The following is a 21715-nucleotide window of genomic DNA, read 5'->3' on the forward strand; positions in this document are numbered from 1 at the left end:
TAGCATTAGGAATATGCAAATCAAAACTACAATGAAATACCCCCTCACACCTGTTAGATTGGCTGTTATCAACAAGACAGGTTATAACAAGTGTTGGCGAGGTTGTGAAGAAAAAGGAACCCTCATTCACTGCTGGTGTGAATGAATGTAAACTGGAACAGCCATTATGGAAGAAAGTATGGTGGTTTCTTAAAAAATTAAGAATAAAGCTTCCATATGCAACCCTTCTCCTGAGTATCTACCTGAAACACTTTACAACATTGGTAAGCAAAGATACATGCATTCCTGTGTTTATCGCAGCATTATTCAGTGTTCAAAACACGGAAATAACCAAAGTGTCCCTCAATAGAGAATTGGATAAAGAAGATGTGGTCCATATATACAATAGAGTACGTACTACTCCGCCATAAGAAATGATGACATATTGCCATTTACGACAGCATGGACCTTGAGAACATTATACTGAGTGAAATAAGTAAATCAGAGAAAGCTATGATCTATATGATTTCATACATAGGTGGAATATAAAACTGAGACTCATGGGCATAGATAAAAGTACAGTGATTACTAGGGGGAGAACATTTGGCAGGAAAGGGTTGGGAGGGAAGAGAGGGACAAATATACGGTGACAGAAAATGGTTTGACTTTGGGTGATGGGCACACAACATAATCAACAGTTTAAATCAGGCGTCCCCAAACTACAGCCCGCGGGCCGCATGCGACCCCTGAGGTCATTTATCTGGCCCCACTGCACTTCTGGAAGGGGCACCTCTTTCATTGGTGGTCAGTGAGAGGAGCACTGTATGTGGTGGCCCTCCAACCATCTGAGGGACCGTGAACTGGCCCCTGTGTAAAAAGTTTGGGGACCCCTGGAATGCTATAGAAATGTTTACCTGAAACCTATGTGCTCTTATTGATCAATGTAACCCTATTAAATTTAATTTTCTAAATAAAATTAAAAAAATATATAAAACATAAAATTATAGGATTATATTCTTAACTGTGTTTCATAGAGATTTTTCAATCACTACTGTTATCTGGTAAATTTGGGCTACTCTATAATATGTTTTACAAAGTATTTTAATTATTGGGGGAATATACCAATGTTAAAACCATTTATTTACACTTGATAAGCATATCTTTTGTACTTGATCTTGTCTTCAGTGATGTAAAATGCATCAGTGTGCCTTTTTAAAAAATTCCACTAGACCAACTGATTTCTAAATGATATTTTTAAAGTCAGGATAAGTAATCTATTAGAGTCTAATCTAAGTGTTTATTAAAGCATATATTAAGATCTATCTTTGATTAATACAATATGTCCACCTGTGAATATTATCCAAAGTGAAGAATATTTCCAAATGAATATCTTTAAATTTTTGAACATAAAGCTTCAATAATGCTTAACATATTTATATTAAAATGGCAGTTTCTATAAGGAAACAACACATAGGCTTTCTGACTATGTAGGCTGCTTCTCTGAAACTGATCACAAGGAAGCCAAGTGAGAAAGTGTAAATAGTTCAAAATTCTTCACTTTAAAGTTCATTTGCCTTTTGCAGCAGCGTGGATGGACCTGGAGATCATTATGTTAAATGAAAGAAGCCAATCAGAGAAAGACGATCACCATATGATTTTACTCATGTGGAATCTAATGAACAAAGTGATCTAGCAAGCAAAATAAAGACAGACTCATACATTCAGAATGAGCTGACAGCTGTGGGGGTGGGGGAGCATGGCTGGGCAAGGTTAGGTGGAGGGATGAGTGCGAAGAAAAAAAGGGACCAAAAAATAACAAAACACTGTGGACATAGACAACAGTGTGGTGATTGCTGGGAAGGAGTGAGGTGAAGGAGATTATGGGGGCATGTATGGTGATGGATGAAGACTTGACTTGGGGGGTGAATACACAGTGTGCTGTACAGAGGTGTGTTGTGGAGCTGGGGACCTAAAACCTGTATGATTATGTCAACTCATGTCACCTTAATAAATTCAATTAAAAATTAATAGTATATTTATTTACAAAGGATTGGGCAGGTTTATCTAGATTTTGATTACAGCTTCTCTGTTTCTCTGGGCTTGTTTTGGAACTTATATTTGAGTTGACACCTCAATGGGGACAAGACAAAGAGATTTATAATTAAAAATTTCTAAAATTAACATTATGTCTTATGTAAATAATATTTCTGCTTTTAAAACATTTATTTATCACATAGTAGTGAGGTAAGTTACTTTGTGAGGGTCGAAGGTAGGTAGTTAAAATATCCATGAGCCTACAGTCTTACTAGGGATATATGAAACAATTGGAAAACACCATCATATCATCTAAAACTACACATAGATTACATATAACTTAGAAATACAGAAAACCGAGCACTTAATGTGGGTCAAAGTGATCAAAGATGAAATTTGGGTGGACTTATGGCTTGGGTTGGATAGCGTAGGAGAGAAATGTGTGCCTGTATATTAAGGGAAATGTCTGTATGTATTTATGTGGTGTTGGTAAGAAATGGAAAATAGAAAAGAATAAGAAAAGAATATTAACAGATCAGTATTGTGCTATGACATAAAACGTTTTAAAATGAACTTTAACTTTGATCTTATGTACACAACAGAAAGAATGAAAAGTTCTAACAATGGAGTCAAAGTCTAAAACCACCTTAAATATGTGTTAGTTCCTTCTGTTATTTCTATTACTTTCAAACTTTTCAAACTCTCCTATTAATAAAGATTTTTTTTTCTAGTGGCACTTGTTCCCATCACTGATGTAATCTCACTATTCTCTTTCAATTCTTATGTGACTTTTCTTTGGTGATTACACACGTGTCCTTGCTGTATTTTCATTTCTGCTTATAATGGTGAAATGTATTTAACTATTTATATATTTTCCTGTCTTTTACCATAGAAAAACATCTAAGAAGGAAGTTGGGTTTGCATTTTCCTTTACATTTCCTCCCATTTATCATAAATAACACTCCACAAATATTCATGACTATCAATAAAATTATGCAGGGGGTCCTCAGTTTCCGACACAGTTCCATTCCTATAACAGTGATGTAACCCAAATTTTGGTGTAAGTCAAAACGCACCGTAGCCTAAGTCACTTAACTATCCTAACACAGTTGTAAAATCCCAGGCTCTCCTCTTCTTTGAAGGACTACCATCTGAAGACTCTGACTTTCGTTTATGAGCCAAGATAAGGGTCAAAAAGTTGCCAAAAAAAGCAACACAAATGGAACACTTGTGCTTTTAACAGTCCAAAATGACGTAGGTGAGTGTACTGGGGGACGCCAACTCCCTCACTCATTTGCTGTGTTACTGTGTATTCTTTTGCTGCGCGCAACCAAACTAGTTTGCCCAAATAGTCTGTAAGTAAGATGCTAATGGTGTAAGCTAAAACACTTATGTCTCACTTTTTAAAAGTTTTTATGGCAGTGAGCGTCATAAACTCAAAACGTTGTATGTCAAGACTGTCACAATTCAAGGACTCCCTTTAGTTGGTTGAATATTTATGAGGATCTATTTTATCATGTATGTACAATTTCAGTTGGACTTAAGTAAATATTCTTCAGCAAAATTCAATACATCAGAAAATGTCTTTTGCTCTCATTATCTTTTTTTTCCTGAAAATGACAGGTTTTTTTTTTCTTTTTTTGTGTGTGTGACAGAGACAGAGTAAGAGAGAGAGACAGATAGGGACGGACAGACAGGAAGAGAGAGAGAGATGAGAAACATCAGTTCTTTCTTGTGGATCCTTAGTTGTTCATTGATTGCTTTCTCATATGTGCCTTGACTGGGGGGCTACAGCAGACCGAGTGATCCCTTGCTTGAGCCAGGGACCTTGGGCTCAAGCTGGTGAGCTTTGCTCAAACCAGATGAGCCCACGCTCAAGCTGGCGACCTCAGGGTCTGGGACGTGGGTCCTCCACATCCCAGTCTAACGCTCTATCCACTGCGCCACTGCCTCGTCCGGGGAAAATGACAGTTTTTTATGTCCATGATAGAAATACAAAACACTGGATTTCTGGCACTGTAGAAAATGCTCAAGACCATCCAGGCATAACAAATAATGGCACCACAAAGAAGAATAGAGTTTCGTTCTGCATCAGTAAACTGAGTGGCATCATACCTAAAGGCACTGATGTAATGATTGTACAGAAATTCCCGATGAACTGTGGGTGTATCAGGACCATGTAAAAATGGGAACATTTTTTTTTTTAGAATTATGAACTGTAGGATGCCTAAGTATTTTCCAGTGCTAGCTACCAAATTTTTATTAGTAGCTACAAAGTTACTACCATAAGAATATCATTTATAACTCATTCTCTTAAGTCACTTGACTCAAAATATATTTTAAAAGATGTTTTATAATAACTAAAGAGTTTTGTTGCTTTAAAATAAAAATTATAAATAAAAATGCACCTTTAATTGTAACCATTTAAGTCTAAGCCTAGGGTATGATTAAAAATAGTAGGAAAATAATTTTTTATTGGATTTAATTTAAAAGCCAATGTCATCATGCATATAAGGCATAGCAAAAAGAAAACTAAATTTATGTTTATTTTACAAGTCTTTAAGACTATAATTTCCCTAGCTGGTTTGCTTAGTGGTAGAGCATCAGCCCAGCAAGTGGATGTCCCAGATTTGACTCCTGGTCAGGGCACATAGGAGAAGCAACTATCTGCTTCTCCACCCCTCTCCTTTCTCCTTCTCTCTTTCCCTGTCTTCCTCTCCCACAGTGGTGGCTCAACTGGCTCGAGTGCCTTGACCCTGGGAGCTGAGGATGGCTTCGTGGAGCCTCTGCCTCAGGCTAGCTTCATTGCTAAGCAAGGGTCCCCAGATGGGCAGTAGGAGGCTTGCTGGGTGGTTCTTGTTTGGGGAACATGCGGAAGTCTGTCTCTCTGTCTCCCCTCCTCTCATTTAAAATAATAATAATAATAATAATAAAAATTAGACTACAACTTTAACAATACCAGATTCAATGAAAAGGTTTAGTAAGCACCCAGTACAATACTTTTTGTGTACATAGTATGTGCTTTATTAAGTATCTGTTCAAAGATGGGTCATTCTGTAATCCCAAACTGTGCAGGTACTAAAATATCTTCCTAAATTTTATGCTTCATATATTTGAAATAGGAACTTGGTGCTCTCTCAAAGAAATCCATCAATTATTTAGAAATGAGCATAGAACATAAAAAGGAATAACAGACCACAAATATCCATAATTTGGTCGTTTGAGATGGAAGCAGGGCATAAAGTCTGTCTGATTAAAATTAAAAGGGCTATTATGAAGTTAGCACATGAATAAAACAGAACCCAGTGAAAATGTATTTTAATGTTATATTCTGTAGTGTTTGATATCAACAAGCTAGGGTGAGCTTGGTCCTATAACTACTTAGATAGGAACCTAGTTATTTGCAATATTGTACATAGGAAGTAGCTCTTCGTGTATTAGTGTCAGCCATCGGAAGCTATGTGTGTTAGAAATAACTATGTCATTAATATCCTGAGGACATCAGTGACCTAGATGGACAAAGTATAGATTTTCTTTCAAGCTGAAAGAAATTTAGAGATCAACCCTTTTATTATACTGTTGAGGGAACTAAGAGGTTAAGTGAATTGACCACATCCTGTAGCTGATTACCAGCTCACAGCTCCTGACACCCAGGCTGGAATGCTTTTCCACACTTCACAGGATAATTAAATAGAAACTATGTTTACTGAGGCTACAAATATCACCAAACTGGAATGGAGGAATGCTACTGGCTATCACTGTAGATTAGAAGACGGAATTTCCTTGGTACTATTACTGATAAAGTAAGAGGTCAAGTAGAACAAATGAACTCAGTTGGAAGAATGCATGGATATTCAAATGGGCAAAATAACAGCTTTAAAAAATGCAGTGAAGGATGGTCAGGTGTGTAAACAGCTGACTATGAGTCTATAACCAGAAAAGTGCAAAGACCAGGTTTGTTCATGAATACCAAACAAACAGGACTCATGAGGTAATTCTGCTATTATATTCTCTATTAATCATCCCTTCACTATATAGCGTTATGAACGCTAGAGTTACAGAAGGCTCTGGAGAGATTTCAGAATAGGGAAATAAGTGTAAATAATTGGGATATGGCTGGGAATAGTGATCCTGAAAACTGACCTTTAAGGAAGACTTAACAATCATCTCTGAAAAGACTGTACTCAGAGTACGATAATCATCCATTTAAATCTCCATTTTATGTAGAAATTGACAAAACTGATTTACAACTGAAGAATAAGAGTCAGATCTAGGTAAAACTCTCCATGTGGTATGTAAGTGTGTAGCTCACTTTTAAAATGTGAGTGATATAATATGAGCAATGTTCTTTTAAAAAGTCATTTGAAAAAGCAGATGGAATCTCCTGATTCTATGGTAATATGATCCTCTACAGAAGCAGAGAGGGTATTAGGTAACCAACTACCATTCCTTGCTTCCTTTAGATTCTCAGTGGGAAACGGGGGAGAACAAGTAAAGTTGAGCTGAAGCCTGAAGGATGGACCTTTGTTTCTGCCCAGTCACTCAAACTCCCATTATTCTCTAACCTTCTTGAGTTTTTTGTTAAAACCACCACCACCAGCAGCAGCAGCAACAGGAGCCAACATTTATTGAATGGTCACTCTGGGCTGGGTACCATATTAAGTACTTTATTTCCATGTTTTGCTTGTTACTAACTTGTGCAAGTTACTTCTCTTTGCTTCAGTTTCCTTATTTGTAAAGTATGGAAAATAAGTAGTACCTACTTATGGCAACAATCAAATAAGTTAATAAATAAAAATATTTAGAATGGTGTTTGGCACAGAGTAAGTAATTAATATTTATTATCTTGTTAGCATAGGTATTTAGACATTAATTTTTTAAAAAAGAACAAACTGGCTAAACTTAATTAGGTCAGAAGTTACATCTTGACACGCACGCCTGGGGATAGTATCATCGCCCTGCCAAGGGGATTAACACCTTTCCGTCCCCCATGTGGGGACGAAGGATCTCCCAGGGAAACAACCCTCTGGTAAAGGGAATTATGGGGGCAGGGGAGAAGACGGGAAATGCCTCTGCTTGGCGCTTACCCCATAGAAGCCAAGATAGTGCAGGGGGAGGTACTGCACTATCTTGCAGCACGCACAGCAGAAGCCAAGATAGCGACTATGAAGGTGAGGTATCTAATCTGGGAGAAAGACTGAAGAATTGGTTAGGGCGAGGGCCCAGCACAAGCCCGGGAAGGATTAGGGAAGAGATTTAGCAATGTGAAAGCCCGAGATGATATAATCAAAACTTTACAAAGGCAAGGTCTCTCTCTTTGTCTTTCTCTCACGGTAATATGCGTTGGATCACCCTTTCATTTCCACATTCTCTCTGCAGGAGCCATGCGGGCCCCAAGCAAGGGGTCAAAGCAGGAATCTGGGTACAGCAGTACAAAGCCGGAACAGAGACTAAATTAGCCAGGGGGACAGAGACTGAACTGGATTGAGCTTTGTATGGACTGAACCAATGGCACACACTGGTCCTTCTTCTGGACTTCTTTTACAGCCAGATGGGTAGAGATGAGACGCAGGGAAACTGGGAGTTTTTTATTTCTATTCCAATAAATCTTTCCACTACATCTCATCCTCCCATATGTAGATTCTCGAAATGCTTTTCTTGCGACTCTGGAAGGATCCCATATCCCTGGCAACAGTTTCATCAAAGCAAATCTCTAAAAGTACAGTTGTTACTACTTACTCCCCCATCTTACAAATAAGTAAACTGAGACTCAAAGAGGTGAGTTAACTTATTTAAGATCATAAAGCTAGTAATAAACAGAATCTGTACTTAAACTTCCCGGTCTTGTTTCTTAACCTCTATGTCTATGTCATGTTGGCCCTCCACTGCCGGGTACCCAAGCTGCAGCCACATCATATTAAACGTCTGATTAGTAGTTTTCTATGTTGAACGCATCCTGAGTTTTCAACTCTCTTTGACTTTTGCTTATTTTATTTCCTTTGTCTCAAATGGTTTTCCTACCTTTGTCAAGTAGATGAAATTAAAATTATCCTTCAGTACTGAATTCAGTTGCCACCTTTTCTATCTCTCCTTCCTTCTCCCTATCTTCACAGAGTTAATTGCTTGTCTGTGTTTCTTTAACACTTATCTCACATATCTCTCTTATAGCACTTATCACATTGTCTCATAATTTGTGTTTCTGTTGCTAGATGGTGAACTCGAGAGACCCAGGAAAAAGAAGCATTTATTTAAGGTGCCAGACTCACTTCAAAGGGCTTCGCAAGGATGTACTCACAGAGTCCTCTCAATAATCCCAGGAGGCATGTAACCGCCTTTTTACGGATGAGGCATGTAAAGTTCAGTAACTTGCCAAAGAACATACGTGCAATAACTGGATATTGAATTGAATGATAGCTAAATAAAAATGCTTACTTAAAAAGTCTTTCCTTTTCCTGGAGAAAATGAACTCTCTCAACATTTATTTTTCGCAGAGGGGAAAACAAAATGACTTACTTCTTTACCTCATGATCTTGAATAGCCATATAAATTAAATGTTATTTTATTGTCTATTCAAAATCCCATAAACCAGGACATGCATTACAGTATTAATTTTAATATTTGTGTAAAGAATTAATTATTTTCAAAACACACAGAGAAAAAATGGAAGTTTTCTGCCTCCAAGCCAAACTTGAAAACCTGTCCTTTTGAGGACAATGTTGTCCCATGACACCAGGGCACTGGGGTTGGGTGGGTGTGAGTGCCAAGTGTGAATAATTCTAAACCCCAAACCACCTGTGGCTACTTTGAGGTCTTTTTCTATAATCACTCAAGGAAACATATTCTCTTTACTTTCTTCCTGGGTTCCAGGGTCTTGCAAGGTTCCAGTGCTTGTATTAACTGCCTGATCTGGTGGGAGAAAAACTGGCTTTAAAATCCTTTTAATCAAAAGGACTTGAACAGTTAATAGACATCATCCCTTTGGCAAAAGTAGATGATATAAAGCGTTTTCTCCATTTTAAAAATCAGACCTTATTTATATAATTCTTTTATAAAGTTAAAGCCACTTGGTTTTAATATATTGTAGAGCCTGTTATATTGCTGTATAAGGCAGAAAGAATTAGCCTCCAAAGTATTTTCTCCATTGCTCTAGTTCTTAATAACCCTTTAATTTAATTGACTGTTCTGACTGATGGCAAAAAAATAATCCTGTCATTTACAGAACATCTCTGTTTTAAGCACTATATAGACTAATTATGAACTAGTGCCTTGAAATTAAGCAATTCTATTATTTTAATATGGTTTTAAAAAATTTCTCAGGGACTTGAGAGTCACAGAACACTACCATGCCCTGAATTGAGAACAATAACAATGTCAGCAATCAATAATTATCTTAGTAGGCTGTGCAATTTCCATTCAAAACATTTATAAGAGAATATTAACAAATATGAAAATAATGTATTTTGCATAGATAAACAAACTTATGAGGCTTTGGAATAATAAATAACTTACAATTCTGATAACCATCTATCTTACGGTAATTAATGTGTTTAGCCAGCATTTGAAACATTACCATTTATCATCTTATCTGCTTTTTTGTTTTTGTTTTTTTTTTTTATAAAAATGAGGCTAATATAAGCTGGGTGTTTTAGGATTGCTTTAATAACATTATAGTCTATGAAACTGGTGGAATAAAATAAAAGAATGGTACAAGGTACATTTATCTCATGGTGAATACGTAGAAGTGAAGGGTTTTGGTCTTGTTTGCAACTCTCCTACAGTAGCACCTGTTGCAACACAACTTACTACTACATGACTGAAAAGAAATATGTCTTTATAATTATAAATATTTTTAGTTATATTTACAATAAAGTAAATTTTGGAGGCCAACATTGTTACTTTGTGTATAGTATTAACAACTGAACTTAGGATCCCAAAATACAACGTGGTGACAGGATACTAAGAAGCTAGGGAAATTCTTTGGCAAGTAGAATGGGGAAACTGAGACAGAGGACAGAGCAATTTCAGCCAGATACTGAAGGTCACCTCCCTAGAGACAACATCTAGGCCTCAGCTAGGCTTCAACTCTAGGCCCAGAAAAGCAGCAAAACTCGGAGGGCAATGCCAGGACCAGCAGCAATGACTAATGCCCCCCCCTGCCCTGGCACTAACCAAGCAGTAAAGACCATGACCCTAAAAGGGCACATCTAGAAAAGCTGATAAATATTCTATTGCGATCTCCCTTAAGTTCCCAGCCTTTAAAAACCCTCAAAACCAAGGATCCAGTGCCTGCTCCCCCACCCCCAGCATGGCCAGGCTTTTCCCTCTCACTCTTCTTCCCCCATAGGCATGCACCACCTACCAGACTTACAACCAGGGAAGAAATGAGCCACGGCTGCTTGTCCTGGGCTAATCCCCTGACCCTGAAGATCCCCTTTTCTCTGACTTGTCAGTGAGCCAAAGCATCCTGCCTAGGCTTACTTCTTTCTTAGAACATTTTTAGAGAAACAGAGTATCCCTGCCTGGATTTTCGCCTGTTGCTTCTTCTACCTTAAGCCCTTCGTTGTTTCATGGTCCCAGCTTTAATAAGTGTACTCTCAAAATCACCCAGATTCATGTTGTAAAGTCTTTTCAGCATTAAGTCAAGAACCCATACCAGGCTGCCTTAGGCATAGCGGCCAAGGGCCAGGTCCCCTTTTCAGTAATAGTGACTGAGCTAAATGATGTGTAGATGAAACCTGGTCTCTCTCAGTCCTCAGGATCATTGCCGAACTTTCTACTGATTGCTGGTGATATTTGAACCTCTAAGCAAAGCTTTCTAGAAATATTATCAATGTAATTATGTCTCTACTGTAATTTTTTTTAGTTGAACACATAATGTTACTAGAATATCTTTCGATATTTCCTTTATTGTAGTATAGTGGCTACTAATTTTAATCCCAACAAGGGGACTTTATTGCTAGGTTCAACCCAGTGTTGTACACTAAACTTTGTCTGATCCAGTCAAATTTGGTATAAAGTAAAAATGAGGTCAAACAGAGTCCTCACTAAATCACAGCTTGAGCTGCCCTTGTACGAGCAAAATTGAATAATTGTATATATCACTGAGACATTACCATTATTTTTCCTTATTTATATTTATATTCTCTTTACAGAGGTACTGTAGCAATAAAAATAATTCTGTTCCATATTTCTAAACTTATTTTTCAAATACAAAAAAAACTAAAGAAAAGAAACAATGAAAAATAAAAATAATCACTTTTATGGTTTTGTCATAACGTTATTGTAAACCATTCCTTTTACAAGCTAAATAAAAATTTCTACCCTGCCTCAAGTTAAAATGTGGTATTTATATTAAAATTCTGAACCAATCAACTAAGCTGGTATGTCTCTAAATATTACTGGCTTGTAAGAATAAATAGAAGGATAATTATGATAAGCTATCATGCTTTTACAAATAATATAATTTGTCAGTTTATCAGCTTTATGCTCCCTATCATTCACGCATTTTCAGTTCTAAAATAGAGTAAGTAACAACAACAACAGCAACAACAACAACAAAACAAAGCTAGTCTTCCTAGTTTGTGCTTGCTCTCCAGGTCAAAAAAAATTGTCAAAACTGTAAAATTTATTCCAAGAAAAGTAACAGGCTACACAGGTAAGTTTTGGCAAATGCAACTTTATATTGAAATTCACACATCTGTATCTTAAAGAATGAGACTCACAGACTCTAATATATTTCTAAAATACCAGAAATCATAAGCTTTCACAAGTTAAATCTGAAATAATTGAAACGACCAATATGCTGAATGTGCAGAAAGTATAAACAAGACTGTGCCTTCTGTGGAATAAACAGTTCACAAATTGTGCAGGATGTCATACTAAGGCTGCGGTCTCCCCTTGACAGCTGACTCCAAATATAAACATAGATCAACCGCCTACCTCTTAGAACACACTAGACTGGGTAGCACACCTCAGAAGAAAATCTCATTATCTTAATGATGTGCACCTTAATTTTTAAACCATGTGAGGAAAAATGAAAAAGACTATTAATGATCTTCTATGTAGTTCCAGATGCATGACCATGACCAGTTACTGGTTTGATTTCCTTTAACTATTTGCTTCAATGCTAAATAAGATGAAAGATACTAGATAACTCTTTAAGGCAACATGTGTTTATTCTGAATTATTAGAACTTCTCAATTGTGACCAGTTTGTACCATTAATGTTGCCTTCCACACCACTATCTAGCATTCACAAAATAAAAATGAATTGTAAAAATTCTATACCAAATCAACAAAAATCACATAATACAGTTCAATGCTAGCAATTTAGTAGGTAAAGAAATTGGTATTTAGAAATAGTAATGTATTGATATTAATTAAAAAAAAAGTACTCTAAATGGAACCAATATACTGCTTTGGAATGCTCCTCCAAACTTACAAGGTGATTTTTAAAAAGTGTGATAATCCAATAATTCATGGCATATATTTAGTGGATTACAGTACTTTAATTCCCCAAATATATTAGGCTTTGCAAAATAATAATAGTATGAAATGTTTTAACGTCTTCAAACTTCTAAAATTATTTTTTATCAACAGATTTACCTCATGTCAAGTTAATTTATTAAAATGTCCAATGCTAATTGGTTTTTTAAATGTTTTTTTCATAAGTAGTGATATACACAACATTTAGCACTGATACTTAGCACCTGCTAATTTCATTATCTAGTTTTCAACCACATAAAGAAACTTAGGGCAGTGGTTCAGTCCTTTCTTAATTACAAACCTTCATGGGCAGTCAGCAGGATCACTCTGAGATTTAAAATAGAATTATTAGGTGAACGATTGCAAAGACTGCAGAATGTTGCCCAAATCCTTATAACTGCTAATCCCATTCTTGATTTTCTTCTCAAGATATGGCTACAGGCCACAACTGCTTAACAGAGAAGGACAGTGTTTCACAAGGCTAAAGATTTACAGATGCTCCTTCATATAACACAGTAAGGTTCCCTTGGTAACCTAGATTTTCTGCAGTAAAGAAGGGTTGTGCTGAAACAGCGCCTCAGCTCCCTGTTGGAAAAAATGCAGACAAAAGGATTGATTCCTGCTTGGGCAAAACTCATCCAGACAGCAGCTGTAAGAAATCCCCCTGGTACTACAGGCCCTCTTGCAAAAACTCTCCAATAGCAGGCTACCAGGTAGGGGCCCCACAAGATTAGGAAGAGAAAAGTCATTATATAGAACATTCTGCTGATTCTTTTTTCCATTTTGAATTCATCTAAAACCAATAGCCTTCTTCTTCCCGTGGTGTTTGCATTTTGCCTGATGCCCAGTAAAGTAGGTGGTGTGGGACCCCTTCCAAATCCCGCTAGCCAATTGGCAGCTGCCTGGCCACTGGCTCCGGGGCCATGAAAAGTCCAGTTCTGGCTGACTGCTGCTACAAACTGGACTGGCTTCATTTTCCTTCGATCATGGACAAAGAATATCAGCTTGAGGTAGACAAGCTGTGTGGCTAGGAGGATGAGAGCAAGGAGCAGCATAAATCCTAAGGAATCATTGGCCCTGAAAGAGCGGTGTTGGAAGGTGCATTGATCTTCCTCCCTAATAAACGAGTAAGTGCCCACATCTAAAACTGGGGGAAATGCCATGGCCACAGACAGAGTCCACACCATGCAGATTACAGCCAAACACGTCCAAAAAGTCAGCCTCTTTGTATAGAAGCGGTGATGGGCGATAGCTAAGTATCTGGTGACACTGATGCAGAAGAGCATGAAAGCAGTGTGGAAACAGGACAAAACCCCCAGAAAGGCAATCACTTTGCAAGTCAGGGTCCCATAAGTCCAGGTAGAGCCATTTTTGACAGAGTTGAATACAAATGGAAAACAAATTGCAGATCTGAGGATATCAGAAGAGCAAAGGTCCAACAGGAAGTAGTAAGGTGCTCTATGCAAGGTCTTATCTTTTACTAGCAAGATGGAGATCAGAAGGTTGCCCACCACGCTGACTCCTATTATGAAACCCAAGGAAGTCAGTTTCAGAAAGGCTGTTAGAGGAGAAAGATTTTGCAAAATGTTGTCAGCTGCATGGCTATAGTTCGCCATAGATGGATGGAGGATAAAGACACAGTCTCAGTCAAGTTTCATGATCTAAATAGAACAAGGAAAAGATCGATCTATACATTTTACTGAAAATGTAATCCATAAAGAGAATTGATCCAATCTCCTGTCATGCTTCCTCTTTTCTTCCATTTGATTTGCCATCAGAATATCTGGAAAAGAAAAATGAGCTATCAGTTCTTAAGTTAACAAGCAGTGATATCAGACAGTGCTAACATAAAGTTGTTGATTTATGGAGAAGTATATAAAGTTTTAATTTTGAATAATATTCTTTGCTTTAGTATCTTTGCTTGAGATTTCAGAGTATTGGATTGCTTAGTTTTCTGAGCTAAATAAATTCAAAAATGTTCTTATTTTAGAGAAAATACATTTTACTAGGTACCTTTAAGACAAAAAGAATAATGTTCCACAATCATAAAATATGCCAGTCCAGGAATTAGTCACTAGTGTTGCAGAGGAATCTACAAGATTGATAATAGGAGACAGAGAGGAGACTGTCTATTTTATTTGAGGTCGATCAGTAACTGTCAGTATATTACAGGCAGCTTCCTGATGATATAGATCCAAAAAACCCTTGCAAAATATTTGTCTTTTAACTCAAATGTCTCTATTCATGCTGCATATTATGAGTGTTGATTCTTTAAAGCATAATTTCAACATAAGACTTCTAAATTAATAAGAACTTGTCTCAGGATTTGATGTGATTTAATCTTTTGTCTCCCCACCCCCACCCCAGCCCATTTTTGGCAAATTTTTTCTTTTAAGCACACATGATTACTAAAAATGGTTAATATAAATATTGGCCAGGAAATCACACCCAGAGGAATAATGCACTTCCATTTGTAAATCTTGGATGCCGGGATTTAAATAAATTTAACATTAACCCGTATTTCTCGGGCAATTAAGCCTTTCCATTTTTACTGATATTCTTTGTTGCAAATGGAAAGTGGCTGCATTTTAAAGCAAAATGCACATTTCCTCCTAGATGCCTGGGAACCACACTAGGGGGAATCGGCTGGCTTCCTCTGTTATTCCCACTAAGCATGTTTCTTTTGCCACTTTTCACTTGCCGGGAATATGCAGATGGTAGCCCAGGAAAAACTGCGTTCGATGATTTTAATTTCCCCACTGGTACATCCCGGGTAAATACCGATCTCATCATGCAATATTACGAAACCTGAAATCCGCCACCCCTGGATTTATAATGGGGGTGGAGGTGGAGGAGGAGGGGAGAGAGACATGCATTACATACGCGAAGATGGGGAGAGAAGGCTGCTTCTGCGCCGCAGGGGAAGTGTTCCGGCGGTTCGCTGTCTGATATTCCTCAGTCTTGAAACGCTTTCCAGAAATGGAGCTTTGAATAAGCCCTACTGAAGATGCATTGTCTGAATGTACTTCTATTATGCATTATATTGTTTAAACACACACACACAGACACACAGACACACACATACACCATGGGGGAGGTGAGCTCTTTCCCGGTGAACCTGCAATTTTATCAACACTGTGAGTCTCCCCACCCCCCAAAAAAACAACAAAAAAAACTTAACCGAGAGTATGTCCTCCTACCTGTTGGTGTTGGATATCCCGACAGACTATAGCTTCTTCTTTCTATAAATTGCTGATTTTTTTTTCCTTAGTGCTTTGACTGAGCAACCAGGCAGGGCTCGGCGGCGCCTGCGCGCTGGAGCCTCCTGGAGCTCCAACCGCGTCCTCCCCTGTCGCAGCGGCACGGTCTACACCAGTATCGCAGGAGCAGCGGCGGCGGCGGCGGGGGCCGTGGTGGAGCTAACCGGAGCCCAGATCCGTTTCCAGAATTGGCGGAGTTTGCTGAGTGTCCTGGCCTGTTGATTTGGCAAAATTTGGCTTTTGTATCCTTGTGGCTGCTTCTGAACTTGCCCTTACCGGCATTTGAAGCGGGGACTGGAAAGGCTCGCGCAAGACCTCAGGCCCAGCCTCCCCCAGGGCCGCGCACTGGGAAGCCACCTGGCCGGGAGCGCCCGCCCTCCTCACCTTCCCGGAACCCTCGCCTTCCCCGAACATTTTCTTGCTTTGTCGTTCAGAGTGCTCCAAAGCATTGGGATCTTCTTTTAGGTTTCTTTTTAAGTGATTTTCCCTGCTGACCTTTACATTTTCAGGTTAGCTAGGGTGGGGGGCGTATAAAGAAAAAGAAGGAAGAGAGGGAGGGAGATGAGAGAGAGAGAGAGAGAGAGAGAGAGAGAGAGAGATTTTTAAACGCAGTTAAAAAATCTTGTCAATGGGAAGAAGGCAGCCTGTCTTTGTTAGTCCTAGCTTCTCGAATGCACGCAAATATGCGTTAAGTAGGGAGAAACTAAATTCAGACAACTGCAAAAACGATTTAGATCTGTTCTACCTTAACCAATATGACTTAAGAATTTACAGAATTTTAAATTACTATTCCTCGCATTCACCCCACTGGTCGATAGCCTTCCTTTTCCCTTCTTGCAAGTACGAATTAGCAATAGATTGGTAATGCCAAAGCAGTTGTATCTGTTTTCCTTTTTTTCCCCTTTGTTATTACGAAAGAAAAATACTAGGAATAAAACTTACACCCGTCCAAAAGGTCCGATGATATCACAGCACACCACATAGTCTGACACTGGGTGCTTAGGGATGTCTCTGGAATAATGTATTTCCTTAATTTACCATTTCGGAAGAATATTGTTTGTGGGGGTAAAGATGAGATTTTAAACAATTCCCCACCTCCAAAAACCTAGCCGGCTTGCTTCCATTAATTCCCGGTGTAAAACGTCTGCTTCTCCTCATGCATGCTTATTGCTTTATAATAATTGGTTAATGAAACAGAAAAATAAAGATCTTCTTTACAGTAATAATTTGATCTCCGGACAGCAGTAAAATACCTCACTGTTGGGTGATGAGAATGTGACACTCAAGGGAATTTAAGCCAATCAGCATACAGATAATATGGATTAATTTACATACTGTATTTCTATTGGTTATACCAAGGTAAAGCTTTCCATTTAAAGCTTAAAAATGAATACTTCACTGTCATGATGTCACAGTAATTACACAAAGTCCTATGTTGGCAATACTGAAATAATGTTACATTTTCTTAATTTGTTTTGAGATGTCCTAAATCTACTAAAAAATAATGATTTTTAAAAATAAAATGTTAATAAAGCACCTAACTCAGGTATTCCCTTAATCTAGAAAAATCCATCCTACAATAATAGATCTGGAATAACCTGAGGACATTCCAGTCAAGAAAAACACTCCACTTTCTTGCAAAACAAATTAAGAAGAAATCAAAACTATACGGTAGTTCACAATTTCTGACTGAAAGTCAAATCCAGTTTTATGGAACTACAAATAAAGTCAATTTGTTCTTTTTTAAAATTTCCCAGTTAGGACCTCACTGCACTTTCCTGAGTTATTTCCCAAGTTTTTACAATTAAAAAACCTATAAAATAAAAAACTGATAAATTTTCTGAATATCGATGATTGGCCAGATCTTAGGTTGTATGGCTTAGGGAAAAGCTATTTAAAAGTAAATTAAAAGGGTGACTGTCCTGCCACACCAAGAAGCAATTTAATTTACTGTTCCGAAAGGAATGGGGCCAGGATCCAAAGAGTAAATATACTTTAAGAAAAAGGTATTGGTTCTTTAAAAATAAGGGAGGAGATGTGTATACAATATTCTTTCAAATCCATATCTCAGGGTATATTAAGTCTATAATTTCCTTTGCAAATGAATATGGTTACATCTGCTAGTTCTTCAGTTTTTCCAGCTATTAGATGAGAATGTTCTTTTTTTTGGCCTCACAAGGGGGCTCAAGAAATTAATGAGATAGTTTCCATTTTGTTCACTAATTCTACTGAAGAAAACATTAAAGTCTTCCACCAATAGAAGTTTAAAAAATATTTAATAACTGACAAAAATTTCATATCATCTGCCAGGTCTCAAATGTAAAGTTATTCAAAGTGTTCAAATCATAACCTTGTTGATCTTAGCTACTTTCTTTTAGATTTTTTATATCACCAAACCTAGAGAAACTATATTAAGGGTAGAGGGACTAAGCAAGGAATGGCAACATAATATGTCCACCCAGTGTTTGAAGGATCCTAAAGTTTTCAAATTCTTGGCTTGTTACATTTACTATATTGATCAGTGGATTAGGAAGTCTGATGTAATTTATTTAATTTGGTTCTTCTAATAATATTTATTTATTTTAAAAAGCATTTATTTTCAAAATAAGAGGACATTTCAGACTTTTGTTAAGGTTGATGGACATTTCATAATGGTCAAGTGCACTATTTTAATTTAAACCATCATCTATGTGAAAATGTGTGTCAGGATGTAAACAATTCCTGGCAAATACAGAGACTGATAGGCTCGGATAAAGTGTTCTAAGAAGATATTTAAAATATTTATTTATTGATTGATTGATTGTATTTTTCCGAAGTTAGGTACCGGGAGGCAGTCAGACAAGACTCCCACATGCTCCCGACCAGGAGCCACTCTGCATGCCCATCAGGGGGCGATGCTCTGCCCATCTGGGGCATAGCTCAGTTGCAGTCTGAGCCATTCTAGTACCTGAGGCAGAGGCCATGGAACCACCCTCAACACCGGGGCCAACTTTGCTCCAGTGGAGCCTTGGCTGTGAGAGGAAGTGAGAGACAGAGAGGAAGGAGAGGGGGAAGGGTGAAGAAGCAGATGGGTGCCTCTCCTGTGTGCCCTGATCAGGAATCGAACCCAGTACCTCCACAGGCCGGGCAGATAGTCTACTGCTGAGCCAACTGGCCAGGGCTTAATCATTTATTTAAAGTACTGTCTTTCCCACTTAAAGCTTGTTATTTAATCTTTAAAAACAAGTACCTTTGGCATTCTCAACTCGTACCAAATTTATTTTATTTAGAAATAAAATTTAATGCGATTACACTGATTAGTAAGAGTACATAGATTTCAAGTGAACTTCTCTATAGCATTGGAACTTTTGATTGTGTTGTGTGCCTAGCATCCAAACTCAAATCATTTTCCATTACTGTATGTTTGTCCCTTTTTACTCCCCTCCCTCCACTCCCTTTGGCTGGTAACCACTTTACCTTTATCTGTGTCCATGAGTCTCAGTTGTATACCCCACTGATGTATGAAATCATATCGTTCTTAGTTTTTTCTGATTTACTTATTTCACTTAATATAATGTTCTCAAAGTCCATGCATGTTGTTATAAATGGCAATATATCATAATTTCTTATGGCTGAGTAGTATTCCATTACATATATGTACTACATGTTCTTTATCTAATCCTCTATCAAAGGACACTTGGGTTGTTTCCATATCTTTGTGTGTGTGTGTGTGTGTGTGTGTGTGTCAGAGACAGAAAGAGTCAGAGAGAGGGACTGATAGGGACAGACAGGAAGGGAGAGAGATGAGAAACATCAATTCTTCGTTGTGGTTCCTTAGTTGTTCATTGATTGATTTCTCATATGTGTCTTGACCGGGGGGCTACAGCAGACCAAGTGACCCCTTGCTCGAGCCAGCAACCTTGGGTCCAAGCTGGTGAGCTTTGCTCAAACCAGATGAGCCCGTGCTCAAGCTGGTGACCTCAAGGTCTCGAACCTGGGTCCTCTGCATCCCAGTCTGACACTCTATTCACTGTGCCACTGCCTGGTCAGGTTGTTTCAATATCTTGACCACTGTTAATAATGCTGCTATGAACATGAGAGTGCATGTGTCTTTGCATAGCACTGTTTTAGAGTTCTTTCAGTAGATAACCAGTAGAGGGATTGCTGGGTCATATGGTAGCTCTATGCTTTATTTTTTTTGATGAACTACCATACTTTTTTCCCTAATGGCTGTACTAATTTACATTCACACCAGCAGTGAATGAGGGTTCCTTTTTCTTCACAGCCTCTCCAACATTTGTTATTACCTTCATTGTAGTTTTGATTTGCATATCCCTAATGCTATTAAAGATGAGCATCTTTCCATATATCTGTTGGCCATCTGTATGTCTTCTTGGGAGAAGTGTCTATTCAGGACCTCTCCCCATTTTTTAATTGGATTGTTTGCTTGTTTGTTGCTGAGCTTTGTGAGTTCTTTATATATTTTGGATATTGACTCCTTATCAAAAAATATTGTTTGCAAATATCTTCTCTCATTTGGTGTGTTGCTTTTGTGTTAAGTTGTAGGTTTCTTTTGCTGTACAGAAGCTTTTTAGTTTGATATGGTCATTTATTTATTTTTGCCTTTACTTCCCTTCCCTCTGAGGTCAAATTCATAGTGTTGTAGATTATAACCATAGTTCATCAGTTTAGTGTCTATGTTTTCTTCTATGTAATTTATTGTTTCAGATCTTATATTTAGGTCTTTGATCCATTTTGAATTAACTTTTGTACATGGCGACAAACTGTACTCTACTTTTATTCTTTTGCAAGTGGCTTTCCAGTTTTCCCAGCACCATTTATTAAAGAGGCTTTCTTTTCTCCATTGTGTGTTTTGGCTCCTCTGTCAAAAGTTATTTGCCCATATATATGTGGTTTTATTTCTGGCCTCTCGATTCTGTTCCATTGGTCTGTATGTCTGTTTTTCTGCCAATATCATGTTGTTTTGATTATATTGGCTCTGTAGTATAATTTGAAGTCAGGTAGTGTGGTACCTCTGGTTCCATTATTTTTTTCTCTCTCTTTTTTTTTCTTTTATTTTTACAGGGAAAGAGAGACTGTGAGAGAGGGATAGATAGGGACAGACAGACAGGAATGAAGAGAGATGAGAAGCATCAATCATCAGTTTTTCATTGCGACACCTTAGTTGTTCATTGATTGCTTTCTCATATGTGCTTGACCGTGGGCCTTCAGCAGACCGAGTAACCCCTTGCTTGAGCCAGTGACCTTGGGTCCAAGCTGGTGAGCTTTATGCTCAAGCCAGATGAGCCCACTCTCAAGCTGGCAACCTCAGGGTCTCAAACCCGGGTCCTTCCGCATCCTAGTCCGATGCTCTATCCACTGCGCCACCGCCTGATCAGGCTATTTTTTTTCTCAAGATTGCTTTGGCTAGTCATTCTTTCATGATTTCATGCAAAGCTGGTGATATTTTTTCTGTTTCTTTTTAAAAAAATGATATTAAGATTTTAATGGGGATTGCATTAAATTTGTATATTGCTTTGGGTAATATGGCCATTTTAACTATGTTGATTCTTTCGATCCTTGAACATGGAATATTTTCCATGTTCCATATTTTGTTGTATGTTTTCAATTTCTTTTAGTAATTCTTTGTAGTATTTTTTATATAGGCCCTTCACATCCTTTGTTAAGTTTATTCCTAGGTATTTTATTTTTTTGTTGTTACAATGGTAAAAAGAATTGTCTTTTAGAATTCATTTTTTGAAGTTTCATTATTGGTGTATAAGAAAGTAGATTTTTGTATATTGATTTTCTATCCTGAGACTATACTGTATTTGTTTTTTGTTTGTAATAGTTTTTTGGTGGAGTCGTTGGGGTTTTCTATATACAGGATAAAAAAGTAATACCTTTATTCCTTCTTTCTTGATATGGATGTCTTTTATTTCTTTTCCTTGCCTGATTGCTCTGGCAAACACTTCCAGT

General features: G+C 37.7%; 1 protein-coding gene across 4 annotated transcripts; it reads right to left on the bottom strand.

The window, feature by feature from the left end:
- Positions 1-12165: 12165 nt before the first annotated feature.
- GPR85 (G protein-coupled receptor 85) lies at positions 12166-16936 on the bottom strand. Of its 4 annotated transcripts, none has more exons than XM_066362518.1 (5): positions 16853-16936; positions 16142-16271; positions 15698-15972; positions 15381-15495; positions 12166-14280 (listed from the first exon to the last, which is right to left on the bottom strand). In XM_066362518.1, exon 5 carries the CDS (start codon positions 14111-14113, stop codon positions 13001-13003), a length of 1113 nt encoding a protein of 370 aa, XP_066218615.1. In that variant the 5' UTR covers positions 14114-14280; positions 15381-15495; positions 15698-15972; positions 16142-16271; positions 16853-16936; the 3' UTR covers positions 12166-13000. The 4 variants fall into 4 exon arrangements, with proteins under 4 accessions (XP_066218615.1, XP_066218613.1, XP_066218614.1 ...); XM_066362516.1 differs by having other exon boundaries at positions 15381-15498; XM_066362517.1 differs by having other exon boundaries at positions 15381-15498; positions 16700-16933.
- Positions 16937-21715: the final 4779 nt, after the last annotated feature.

The sequence above is a fragment of the Saccopteryx leptura genome, chromosome 2, assembly GCF_036850995.1.
Source record: "Saccopteryx leptura isolate mSacLep1 chromosome 2, mSacLep1_pri_phased_curated, whole genome shotgun sequence".
Lineage (NCBI taxonomy): Eukaryota > Metazoa > Chordata > Mammalia > Chiroptera > Emballonuridae > Saccopteryx > Saccopteryx leptura.